The 12,748-nt window shown below is 53.4% G+C and overlaps 1 protein-coding gene across 5 annotated transcripts in view; it reads right to left on the bottom strand.

Annotated features, from left to right (window-relative positions):
* Positions 1-912: 912 nt before the first annotated feature.
* The window catches only part of Furin (furin, paired basic amino acid cleaving enzyme), a 15,751-nt gene continuing 3,915 nt past the window's right edge, over positions 913-12,748 (bottom strand). For 2 of the 5 annotated variants that reach the window (XM_048790222.1, XM_048790220.1), the window contains exons 2-16: positions 8,454-8,791; positions 7,983-8,081; positions 7,774-7,869; positions 7,377-7,505; positions 7,191-7,267; positions 6,800-6,888; positions 6,113-6,285; positions 5,379-5,591; positions 4,823-4,923; positions 4,609-4,712; positions 4,394-4,511; positions 4,104-4,283; positions 3,563-3,687; positions 3,350-3,460; positions 913-3,095 (exon numbers count right to left, since the gene is read on the bottom strand). In XM_048790222.1, the coding sequence (XP_048646179.1) occupies positions 2,503-3,095; positions 3,350-3,460; positions 3,563-3,687; positions 4,104-4,283; positions 4,394-4,511; positions 4,609-4,712; positions 4,823-4,923; positions 5,379-5,591; positions 6,113-6,285; positions 6,800-6,888; positions 7,191-7,267; positions 7,377-7,505; positions 7,774-7,869; positions 7,983-8,081; positions 8,454-8,630 (2,385 nt within the window). In that variant the 5' untranslated portion in view covers positions 8,631-8,791 and the 3' untranslated portion in view covers positions 913-2,502. Of the gene's footprint in view, positions 3,096-3,349; positions 3,461-3,562; positions 3,688-4,103; positions 4,284-4,393; positions 4,512-4,608; positions 4,713-4,822; positions 4,924-5,378; positions 5,592-6,112; positions 6,286-6,799; positions 6,889-7,190; positions 7,268-7,376; positions 7,506-7,773; positions 7,870-7,982; positions 8,082-8,453; positions 8,792-12,015; positions 12,615-12,689 lie in introns of those variants that run through there. The other 3 variants (XM_048790221.1, XM_015493040.2, XM_048790223.1) reach the window with 3 other exon arrangements.

The raw sequence follows: 12,748 nt of genomic DNA, 5'->3' as shown, positions 1-12,748 counted from the left end.
ACGCCCGCCCGCCCCCCTGCTCAGTGCTGGGCCGTAGCCTCCGGCCGCCGCTCGGCCACGGAAACGGAAGGGAGGGGGAGGCCGGGAAAGAATGGCCGTGTGGAGAGGGGCCTGCGCGGCACTCCCCAGGGCCCAGCACCGTCCCAGGAACGAGGAGAAGGGGCCTTCGGTGGAAGTGGGGATGGGTGAAGGGTGAGGCCCTAGACAGGTGCTGGGCTGGGGGAATCCATAGACGTAGGTCCTAGCAGGCCGCCAGGGTGACCCAGAAAAGGAAGGGGAAAACTAGTCCAGGCCCTCCCCATCCCACTGGATTCCCTAAGGAGAACTCAGGCCAGCCTCTATTTGAATAAAATCACCCGAGAGGTCTGTCAGGCACAGGTCCTGGGAGCAAGGTCTCTAATCCCTATCACTAGCAAGCATTTCTATTCTAAGGGAAACCTGGGACTGGCATACCTAGTCATTCCCCAACGTTCCAACGTTCCAGCTGGGGAATGGCTAGGTATATAGTTTTCCATGTGGGACTCAGCACCCCACATACCAATGTCATCTTTGTGTTCAGTCAGACCCCACTTTAGGCCTCAGCCCTGTGGCTTGTAGCTAGGTCACTTCAGGGGCAACACAGGCCCACCTATTCTCTACCCAGTTCAGCCCCTATCATTCACTTGCCCTACACCCTGGGGCTTGTCTCCAGCTTCCTCTTGGAGGTGGAAGAGGACAGGGCTGCCCTGGTGCATTTATCTGTTCCTTGCAGGAGGCCCTGGAGTCCCTGGCCTTCTGACACAGGCCTACCTATAGGCAGGCAGGCAGGCCATCAGTAGGCCTAAATGGCCTCCAATCCAGATCCCATTTCCCCATCCAGGACACAGCCAGTGATCCTGGGAAGAAATATATCACCACACCGGAGGACAGGCCTGATTTGCATAGTCTGCACGTTTAATCACTTTAAAATTTCTAACATTATCTCGTGTCCATTAAATAGAACCAACAATGCTGGGCCTGTTTAAATTACAAGGAAAAAAAAATCACTGTGCACCAACCCAGTATCTTACAAAACCAGCCGGGCTGGCCACGAGGGTAGGGGGATGGGAGAGGAGGGGGCACCCCTGGGCAGGTGACTGGGTACCTGGAAAGGCTAGGGGAAAGAAAATGGGGCTCCCAAATGGGAGGGGACTGATTGTCCTAATGGAAGGGGTGCAAAAGGCACGTCAGAAGAGGTGGCTTGGGGGGGCATAACAGGTCAGTGCTTTCTCCGCTAGGGCACAGTGTTGGAGGGGGCTTAGGTGCCACCACCTGCCCACCCCTGGCACTTGGAGAGCCAATGACCCATCAGCCCTTTGCACAAGCCCCATTTGAAACACAGATGTCAGCCTGCCCCTTCCACCCTGACCCCTCTTCCTAGAGCCCGCCTGGCTGGCCTCTCTCTTCAAGACTTGGGGCTCAGCTCCTTCTCACTCCTCAGCAACATGCTGCAGCCCCTACACCTCAGGAGCTGGGCAGCCAGGGGAAGAGCAGGGTGGACGTGGGTGTGAGAAGGTGAGTGTGAGAAGGTGGGTGTGGTCCAGCTGCTACCCCCATTAAAAATACAAAAAAAAAAAAAAAATCAGCATCTAAAGTGAAATAATCACAAAGTGAAAATATATCCTCAAACAGCTCCTGAGATCCCCACAGGGGAAAGCAGCATTGGGTGGGAGGCGGAAGAGGCCGGCTGGGCCACCGTCCCTCCCCACCACCCACCCAGGGGCTCCGGGACTGTGAGTGCCAACAGCCCAGGCAGCTCCGGGCTCAGAAAACAGGGACTTGGGCCCTGGTGGGAGGGGAGGGTGTTGGAGATAAGAGGGTGGTCAGGACACCAGCATGGGCTCCCCCCGCCCCAAGCTGCAGCTGGGGCCCGTACCAGCCTGGCTCAGCCTGACAGCCATCTGTTGTAGAGGCCTATAGAACAGAGGCAGGGGACACACACATGTGCACACCTGGAAGCGCCTGCCTCGTCTTGGTCCCTTCCTATGATTGCCACTTCTGCTGAGGCTCACCAGAGGAGCGGGACAGGATTGGGGATGCAAAAGCCCTTGGTGAGGTGACCTCTCCTTCAAATACCTCTCAGGCCAGCCTCCTGCTGCCTGGATGGGGACCATTATTGCTTTAGAGGGACAGGGAAGGGGCAAGAGCTGCAGCCTGGGTCGTGAATCCCCAAAAGGACTGCCTCTCTTCACTCCGCAAGAACTCCGGCTGGGGCCTAGGCCTTGGAAAGCTGCCCTAAAGGTTTCACTCCTTTCTCCACATGGAGGGGTGCTGGGGGTGAGGTGAGGTCCTCCCCTGTCCCCAGCTGGTCCTGGGGCCCTACCTTGGGCAGCTAGGTGGGCCCAAGGATTGGATAGGAAGCAGTTTCTGCCCCTCTTGCCTCCCAGCTGGGGTCCAAACCCAGTCCCAAGATAAAAAAATACTTTGGTGAATTAAAAAGTGCCCAAGGAAGGGATTGGCTTGAAGGGGCGGGCAGTGGGCTCGTCAAAGGGCGCTCTGGTCTTTGATAAAGGCGGTCCTCTCGCCCCGGCCCTCATCTTCTTCTGAGTCTGATGGGCACTCCTCCTGCCAGGCTTCAGGGGGGAGCCCCTTGTAGGAGATGAGGCCACGGTCCATGGTGTACACCTTCACCCCCCGAAAGCTGAAGCCTGAACGTAGTTGCAGGACCAGGAAGACAGTGACGAAGACCAGCACAATGAAGGCGCAGCTGAGGCCAGCCACCACCTCAGGCAGGTGAGAGGGCAACAGCCCAGCCTGCAGCCGTGGCTCTGCCTCCACCTCTGGGGACAGCCCTGGTGGTTGCTGCTGTTCAGGGGACTCGCGGCTGCTCTGGCTTTGCCTGGAGCACGTCTGCTCCACAGGGTCCAGGGAGGCATGGCTGGGGCAGCTGAGGCAGTCCGTGGGGGCTGGACCCTGGCATGTGGCACAGGAGGCATGGCAGGGGGCACACACACTGGCCCGGATGATTTCCATGTCGTTCTCAGTGCTATAGTGTGTATCGAGGACTTGGGGTGTGAAGCCTGGTGGGCAGTGCTGGACACAGCTTTTCTGGTGCAGGGAAAAGCCTTCCTCACACACTGCCAGCATAGAGAGAGAAAGGTAGTGTCAGCCAAGTGGACCACAGCCACGAGCCACATAAGCCCTCAGTCCCAGGTCCACGGCAGCCTGGTGAACCTAGACCTGCAGCCCCAAGCACAATTACCACAGTCCCTAGGATCCTCCAGGTCTTTTAAGACCCCTTATTCTCCTAGAGCAGGGCTTCAGGACAGGCACCCACTGTCCCTCACCTAACCCAGTGCAACTGCTGGTCCCAATAGAACCCACTACTAACCAACACAGGCCTGGCTAGATGTGAGGGTCTTGCAGCCGCTGCTCTCAGAAGGTGTAGGGAGCCCCTCAGGGGCTGTGCCATATAGTACAAGAGTGAACTTGGTCAGTGTCCCTGTTGGGGGGGGGGAAGAAGCAAGGGTTAGAGGGCACTGGCATCACACCAGGTCCCTCCAGCTCTTTTCCTTGTTCCCCACCAATCAAATATCCCCTATACCATAGTTGTTGGCTTCACTGGTGTTTTCAATCTCCAGAACCCACTCGCCAGAAGGGTCCTCATCCCAAGAATGGGTTGTCATGAAGGCCCAGTCATTAAACCCATCTGCAGAGTAGTCATGTGGCCTGGAGGAGGGAGTTGAATATAGCCATTTGAGGGCCTTGGGGGATCCCAGGCCAGGTGACACCTAACAGACAAGACATGGGCCAAACACCCTTCCCCTCATGCAGCACCAATCCCACCGGGCTGAAAATGCCTATTGGCTTGGCTGTTTCCCAGGGGACCAAATGTTTTCAGCAAGGGGACTCTAGAGGGACAAAAGCATTTCATAAGGGAACACAACACTGATGTTAAATACGTAGAAGCGAGGGATTCCTATGATATGAGGCAATCCCATAGGATAAAGCTGTCCCTCCCCAAATGCCAACAATGCCCTCAGTAGTATTTGATAGTGATTATTAGGGGTGTGGGTGAATGACTGAACATGGGCTGTGAGGGAGAAGAGGGGATGGGCAGGGCGAGCAGGGTACAGGGCAAGAACCTGGCAGCCAGGAGGGTGGAGCGGGTGCCCATGGGGCTGACCAGGTGGATGGCCAGGTCGCCACGGCGATTGTAGGACAGGGTTAGCCGCGCCTGAGCATGCTCCAGCCGGGTGATATGGTTGGGCTCGCCCAGACATGCAGTCACAGTCTTGCGCACCTCTAGCCGTTTGCCAATGTCCCTGTGCAGAGTATCACAGTGGGGTGTCAACTTTGTCCAAAAAGACCAGGAGGCACCCCCTATAGCTTTCAGGCCCCACTTGCCTCCTCCCAGCCCAGGTCCAGTTCTCACTTGGGTTCAGTGAGGATGTCAATGATACACTTCCGCTGGGGGGCTACTGTTGTCCAGTTCTGGGCCAGGGCCACCATGGCACCTGCGTCCAATAACCCATAGCCATATGAATGACTCACTGTGGGGACAAGTAAGGCAGAATCAGCAAGGAGGCAGAGAATGTCCTCCTCCACTTACCTTGGAGTCCAGCTCCCCCTGGGCTGCCCTGCCCTCACCTTTCCGGCCCACACCATTGGTGGCCCAGTCATTAGCATTAAGATGGGCTGGCTTTGAGGTCTGAACCACCAGATGTTGCATGTCCCGCCAGGTGAGGTTTTTACTGTAAAGGAGGAAGGGAGAGGTCAGGATTCAATCTTTTTGGAGAAAAGCTGGATAGTAAATACTGCCCTGCACAGGACACTGAAACAAGGATGTTCCTCATCCACTTACTTGGCCTCTAGGGTGAGAGCAATGATGCCAGCTGCCAAGGGGGCAGAGGCTGAGGTGCCTGTGTGAGACTCTGTGCACTTCTGCCGCAAGTCAGTGGTCACCTGCCAGGAGACAAAAGCGTTTGGTTTTTGATGGGTACAGGGGGCTAGAAGGGCTACCTGCCTGCCTTCCATCTGTCCACAGGCCCTGGATACTACCAATGGCATAGTGAGCCAGGGTTAAGAAACCTCCATCACAACTGATGTCTTACTAACTTGCTATGGATAGACCAATGCATGGCCCCTTCTGGACTTTAGTTTCCCAAGGAATAAGGAGGTTCACCAAGAGCTTGGAGAGCAATGCCTGTTTTTATGGAGACTCTACATGCCTAAAGGGCTTCACAGATAGCTTCACAGCTCTCAAGAGTCTTAGAGAGGTTCCGACTCACATTCCATGATGCCTGAATGGCTATCACCCAGCCACATGGGGATGAGAGGCAGAGAGGTCTAAAAAGAGACCCTGAGCAGAGCCAATAACAGCCTCACTTCCCCAGTTCCCTGCCCCATGCAAGACTCACAATCTGCTTCTCATTCTGATTGCCACTGCTGTAGGTGGTGGCTAATGTGGATGAGCAGGCCTCGCTGTACCAGGGCACATTGCCGAACTGTGTGGCACTGCTGATGGACAGCGTGTAGATACTGTTGGTGTAGCCGTCGCAGTTGCAGCTGTCATGTTCCCGGCCCCCATTCCCTGAGGCCCAGACAAAGATGGAGCCCAGCCCCCCGCGGCCCTGTGGACAAAGTGGGCTGGGGTCACTCAGGATAGGTACTTGGGGGAGATCCAGTTGAAGACACTGCTACAGACTGGGAAGGCTAGAGTCTCATTCTCCAGGAACTCTGGATCCAGATCCACCTCTCACATCCCCTGTGAGATCCCTGGTAGATAAGTATGTATACAAAATTTATCTCTGTGCACAAAATAAAAATAGACTAGAATCACTACCAAAATGCTCAGAGTAGTGATCTCCAGGGAGTAGTATTATGGGTGACTTTTATTTAACTTATGCTTTTTTTTTGTCCTCCCTACTTTTTAATAGGGCTGGGATCAAACCCAGGCCCTTGAACATGCAAAGCATGTGTTCTACTACTGTGTTACACCTCTAGCCCTTAATGTTTTAATAAAGACACTTGTGTACAATTAAAAATAAACACAGTAAATAAAAACAAAAGAGAGCTATGGAGAGAACCGTGCCCAGCCATCCCCAAGAGGCTAGGCCTGGTTTCCAGGCCTGGGCAAGGACTCCCACCTTACCTGACTAACCCCCCGGAAGAAGGCCTCCTCAGCAAGGCGGGCTGGCCCATCCACTGTCTTGCCATCATCCTCAGGGCCCCAGCTGGCACTGTAGATGTGGATGTGGTTGGGGTTCAGGCCCAGTGAGCGTGCCTCCACTGCATCTGTCACTTCACCATCCAGCATGCGCACCCCTGGCCATAGAAAGGATCAGAAGAAGGATGCTGTGTGGGCCCACTACCACGGGCCCCTCTGGGGATAAACCCAGTCCCACACCCCAGGGGAGAGGCAGGAGAGGAGCAGGGGAGGGTAGAGGTCAGTGCTGGGAAACCGTGAGCCCCTAACTATTGCCTTTCAAAGATAAGACCCAAGGAGAGGAAGAGGACAGTGCCTTCTGCCGCTAGCCTCTCATTCTGGATTAGAAAGATTCTCAGTTCTCAGAAGAGTGAGGTGATCAAGGCCTGCCATGTAAGGACTCAGAGTGGGTTGTCAGGATTTAGACTCCTGCTAATAGACACCCACCCCACCCCACAGTACCACCATCACTGGGAGTCCAGCTCTTTGAGTTACTAAGAACCCCTATGGTCAGAAGGATCCCCAATGGGAATGAGGCATGTGTGGCCAAAAGGAAAACAAGCAGAGTACACTCCTACCAAAAGGGCCCTCCCACTTCTAATATGGGATAGAGGGACCAAGGCACACACCTACCTCCAATACGGGCGTTGTAGGCCACGCCCACACCACAGACACCGTTGTTGGCCACTGCAGCCACTTCTCCTGCACACCGTGTGCCATGCCTGCCAGGACCAAAAGCAGAGCATTAGCGGAATGGACACACCACAGCAGATGCAGAGAGGCCAGGGCAGCCTGAGCAGCAGGAAGGATCAGCACACCCCTCTACCCATGATCACCATCCATGTGTGTGCACAGACCCCTGCCACACACACTCCACTGGGCCTGTGGCCATCTCCAACTGGACCAGGACTGTGGCACTCAGGCTCATGAGGCACAACATGCCTTAGGCACCTAGGCTCAGCCCTATGTCCTTGGTGAAAGAAAGGAGAAGGGAGACAGAGGTCAGGGACCTGCCATTTCTTACCTGTTGTCATTCATCTGTGTGTACCGAGGCTGGGGGTCAGGGTCCTGGTCATTGACATCAAAGCTGGCTCCAGGATCCTGGAAAGGATGTGGTCATTGTCAGGAGCAGTCTAATCAAATGGCAGAACATGAGGTCCCCTTGATACTCCTCAGCAGGGGTTACTACCTCCCTCCCCCACCTCCTCACATAATTGCCTGCCAAGTCTGGGTGGTTCTTCTCAATGCCATCGTCCAGGATGGAGACCACGATGCCGTGCCCTGTGTAGCCCTGGGCCCAGGCCTCCTTCACATTCAGGTCCCGCTGAGTGACACCAGACTGTGAAGACACCCAACCTGATTATTTACAAGATGTGGTTGATTGTGTAAGGTTAGGACTAATTTGAAGAATCCCTTCACCACCCCAAAACCTCATTCTCCACTCATCCCAGCTCTAGAAGAGTCACCATTGGTCTTATGGCCTCTGTGAAATGTTAAGGGCTCTGGAGGGATGTGCTGAGGAAAGATCACCCAGCAAAGGAAAGAAAAAGAATTAGAGAAAGTCTTAGACATATCTGGAGGGGTCAAGTCCCCCAGAGACCACATACCAGGTACCACTGCTGGGGAAACTTGGGATCTGTGGGCTCCTGGTACACATCCCGCTTTGATCTTCGCTTTGCCACCTGTTGTTCTAGCCACAGCACCTGGGAGGAAGCAAGGGAGAGATGATATAGCTTGGGTGAGGGGAGGAAGCAAGAGGAGCTCCTGACAGTGAGAAGGGTAGGGTGGCAACAAGAGGGGCTATGGTCATACTCACTTGAGGCTCCCTCTGCAGTCGGCTGTGCCGTGAGCGGTGAGGTGACAGGGACCGCTTTGTTACTGCTCGATGCCAGAAGTGGTAATAGTCGCCAAAGATCTGCAATAGATCAGGGTAACTGAGATGGGCTTTCAGTCCCCAGGAGCGGGGGCTGGGGGTAGACAATGGCTGGAAGGGGAGGCTCACAACAGCAGTGGGTGGTGGGGCATCTGCTTCCTGCCCAGGACCCTACAAGAACAAGCAGGGGACTTTGCCCTCACTGGATATGCTGATTGAGCAACCTATGCCAAAAGCCCACAGGTAGGACAAGCCACTGCTTCTATCCCACTGGCCACCCAGAACTTGCCTACTACCTAGGTACCCTGAGAAGATAAGCCCAATTGTTTCAGTCCTCTGGTGCCAGAATCACTGTTCTGTCTTCACCCCCAGGCAATGTCCTGTGCCTAGGCCAGCAGGCCAGGACACACCTACCTGGCCCAGGTTGTGGAACCCATGTTTTCGTGCCACGCTATCAGCCACGGCTAGGCCTCCAGGAATGTGCACAGCCCACGTGTTGGTGAAGACCTTCTGGCCACGGGCATTAGCTGTCAGCAGCACCAAGACTCCTGCTGCTGCTACCACCCATAGCAACCAGGGCCTCAGCTCCATGGGGCGGCAGGAGGCTGGAACCCCAGAGCTCCCGTCTTCTTGGCCTGGTCACAGGGCTTTAGCTTCCACGTGTTTGCTCACTGCCTGTGGCCCGGGGCTGACTGGTGGGGGCATGGAGCCGAAATGGGCAGGGCTGTGGAGGAGAATGAGGGCTGCCGGCTCTGAGAGGAACAGGGGAAAAAGGGGAAAAGAGTCAGTCCCTCCTCAGCCACATGCCTAAGGCTGCCCTTTCTACCCCATGGCTCAATCTGGGCCTAAAAGAGGCTCTGGGAAACCAGGGGTAGTGACATACACCTGTAATGAAAGCTACTTGAGAGGCTGAGGCAGGAGGATTCCAAGTTTGAGGCAAGCCTCGACAACTTAGGAAGACACTATCTCTCAAAAAAATAAAAATGTCTGGAGGTATAGCTCAGTGGTAAAGCACACCTGGGTTCAGTCCCTAGTACAAGAAAGAGGGTGTGGGTGCTAGTGGAGGAGAAAGGAGTTAAACCAAAAAACCCCTGAAGAAATCCACCCCCTCCAAGGTCAGTGTAATAAACTGACACATGGACCACCCTATACACACACATCTCTTTCTTTTTTTTTTTTAATATTTATTTTTTAGTTGTAACTGGACACAATACCTTTTTTTTTTTTTTAAGAGAAAGAGAGAGAATTTCAATATTTATTTTTCAGTTCTCGGCGGACACAACATCTTTGTATGTGGTGCTGAGGATGGAACCCGGGCCGCACGCATGCCAGGTAAGCGCACTACCGCTTGAGCCACATCCCCAGCCCTGGACACAATACCTTTATTTAATTTATTTATTTTTATGTGGTGCTGGGGGTCAAACCCAGCTCCTCACACGTGCTAGGCAAGCGCTCTAGCTCCGAGCCCCAGATCCATCCCCACATACATCTCCTTCTTTCTCAACCAGAGAACAGAAGTGGGATGAAGAAAGAGTATCAAGTTTTGAGTTCCTTTTTTTCTCAAAATCAGAAACAACAAATAAAAATTCACCATAATCAAAGTAAAAAAGATACACTATAAAGCAGTATGTACACACAATCTTATTTTGTTTTTTTAAAAAAACTATTTATACATGCATATTTATATATAACCCAAAACAAAATCTGGAAGGACACACGCCAAAATGTTAACAATGGTTCTCTCAAGATGAAGACAATTTCAAGTAACTGGTATTTCTTTCTTTGTATCATTGCATATTATCCACAATAGCGAGGTGTATTTTATAAAGGAATAAAAATGTTGGCTTTTTAAAGGTTTTTAAATGAACAGGGTCTACCAAACTCACTAGAGTTTCCTGGTTCAGCAAAACAAGATTCAGCCCGAGGGAGTTACTCACAAAGCCCACAGTTCCTGGGAGGAAAAATGGTCAACCCAAGTTGGGATGGAGCCTGGGAGGACATGCTTGGAGCACAGGAGATCCCCCAGGCTTTACCTCCCTCTAAGGCTGAGATGACAGCCATCTGCAAAGTCAGGGTGCCCAGGTTCTTTTTACTGTTTCCTGGGGAACTCGGGGGCTTCCCAGCCCTGCCTTGCCTGGGGGCTCCCAGCCACCCCCTTGCTTGCTCCAGGCCCACCACCTTGTGTAATCAGAGCTGGACAGCCAGGGCAAACACTGGCTGCCGAGCCAGGAGCGCCAAGGTGAGGCTGAATCAATAGTCCATGTGTTGTTTTTCCTCCTTCAGCAAACAGACAGCGGGACCTCTCTGCCTGGGGCCACATAACTGTCCCCATACAGGGACCCTGACTAACCAGAAGCCAAGCTCCTGGGGTGGGCAGCAGTTAGGGTAGTCTCAGTTGGGCTGCTGGGGGTACCCTGTCTCAGTGCCAAGCTCCTTGAGTCACTTTTGTGCCTGCCCACAGGGCCCCATGCCCCTACCATACCCTTGGCCCAGCCCCAAAGGAGGCCATACTGCCAGGTGGTAAATGAAGGTACCCCAGCTCACACAGGCCCTGGGGAGCTGGGCAGGCAGGCTAGACACTGGGAACCCCTTGTTTCTTCAGGGGCTGTCACAGCCACAACCAGCCTCTCTGGCTGCTGTAGTCCCACCAGGCAGGCTGGGGGCGGGGGTGGGGGACTCCACATAATTCCTGGAGTATTTTCAGTTTACACCAAAATAACCTGACAGCTGATGGCAGGAGACATCTACAATGCATCTTCTCCACACCCCTGATGAGCAGAGCCCACAGGGCTCCATGATAAGCCTGGGAGCCACAGCTCCATTAAGCTTTGGGCAGCTGAAGCATGTCCCAGTCCCTGGGAGTGAAGGGACCCTGAGGCCCCATTTAAAAGAATGTGGGGCCAGGCTCAGTGGCACATGCCTGTAATCCCAGCAACTCAGGCGGCTGAGGCAAGAGAATCACAAATTTGAGGTGAGCCTCAACAATTTAGCCAGACACTGTCTCAAAATATTTAAAAAGAAAAAGGACTGGGGATGTGTCTCAGGGGTAAAGTGCCTCTGTGTTCAATCTCTAAAACTAAAAATAAAATTTAAATAAAAATAAAAGGATATGGGGCCCAGGGGGCACAGCCATATGGGAACTGGGTCTCTTCCTCCCCCCAGGTGGGAGGGGGGGTATACTAGGGATTGAACCTAAATGTACTCTACCACTGAGCTATATCCCTAGCCTATTTTATTTTTTGAGACAGAATCTTGCAAAGTTGCCAAGGCCAGCTTTATACTTGTGATCCTCATGCCTCAGCCTTCCAAGTAGCTGAGATCTTCTCCACTTCTTGCCACACAGCTGCCTCTTGGATCCAGATGTCATGTAAAGAGACACTGACCACAGTGCTATGGGCCTTCAAATCTAAGGCTGAATTCATCTGGGTCTAGCCCAGATTCCAGCATACTGTAGATGGAGCTGCAGCTGCTTGGTGTTAAAGATGATTAACCAACTATCTAATTACCTTGCAGCATCCAGAAAGAAAGCAGGCTTCAGGCACAACTAAACAGACCCTAAGAAAGAGAGCCTACCAATACTCTACCTAGCGTCCTCAGCCATAGTAAGGTATCCTTATGGCTTTGAGAGCCATAAAGCCCTGCAGACAGTTCTGTCTTAGCATCCAGGACACAGGAAGGACCCCCCCCCCACCCCCCACACACAAAGAGCAGGAGCTGAGAACAGTGAATGAATGGGCTTCTCCCCACCCCCATCTTAGACTCTGACTCATCCTCTGAGTCCCAGTTGTCTTAAACTCTGAGGCTTGCTGTATTTCTGTCCCCTTGTGATGGGTCTCACTTGGACCTGAGCTCCAGGATTGACCAGAGAGAGATGTGGGTGCTCGTTCTGACTGTTGTTCTTGGGCAAAGGCCATTTCTCCAGTCTCAGACTTTCCCAACACAGATGGTTACCCCACTGTACCTGAACTGCACCTACCTCAGGTTGGGCTGCTGTTTTCCAGGCACTGGAGGTCTGGTTCCCATACAACCACAGAGCAAGCCACTGAGGGCCACTGGAAAATCCAATCAGATCTCTCTTTCCATCAGAGACCCCAGCCAGGTCCTGTTACAGGCACTGGGAGGCTCCCAAGAAATTCTGACTGCTAGTTCCTGCTCAACTAGTATTTGCTGTGTGATCTTATACAAGTCACTTCCTCTGTCTGGGCCTCAGTTTCCTTGGTGGTAAAAACTGTTAGACCAGCGGTTTTCAAACTTTTTTTTAAAGCCACAGAATCCTCTATTAAAAAAAAAAAAAATCAAATCTTATGTGGAAGCCCAGTATAGGTAATAGTAAACCTAGCTAGGGCTGCTCTGGTTAAGTTGGGGCAAGCTTGACTACTCTCCTATGCTGTGTCCACACCTGGCAAGAAGCTGCCCAGTCCTCATTAAGAGCACATCACCTGGATTCCCCTCACATCCCAACACTCTCAAGTAGATGAGGGTCTGCCCCCGCGGGGAAAAGGGGTGTGGGTGATGGGAAAGCAGATACTGACCAGACAAGTGATTGCCGTCAGACCTGTCTGGGAATTGGGCCGCCCCTTGGTCTAGCCACCCCACGGGGACAGCAGGGGCCTCCACCAGGCCTCGGGAGGAAGCAGCCCTGGAACCTACCTGAGCCGGCCTGCCAGCATCCCCGAATCCCGCACCTGAGTGCGCCCGCCACACAGGTG

This window comes from Marmota marmota, unplaced genomic scaffold, assembly GCF_001458135.2.
Source record: "Marmota marmota marmota unplaced genomic scaffold, marMar, whole genome shotgun sequence".
Classification (NCBI taxonomy): domain Eukaryota; kingdom Metazoa; phylum Chordata; class Mammalia; order Rodentia; family Sciuridae; genus Marmota; species Marmota marmota.
The sequence above is the reverse complement of the archived record's forward strand: the minus strand, read 5'-3'. Positions and strand labels throughout refer to the sequence as shown.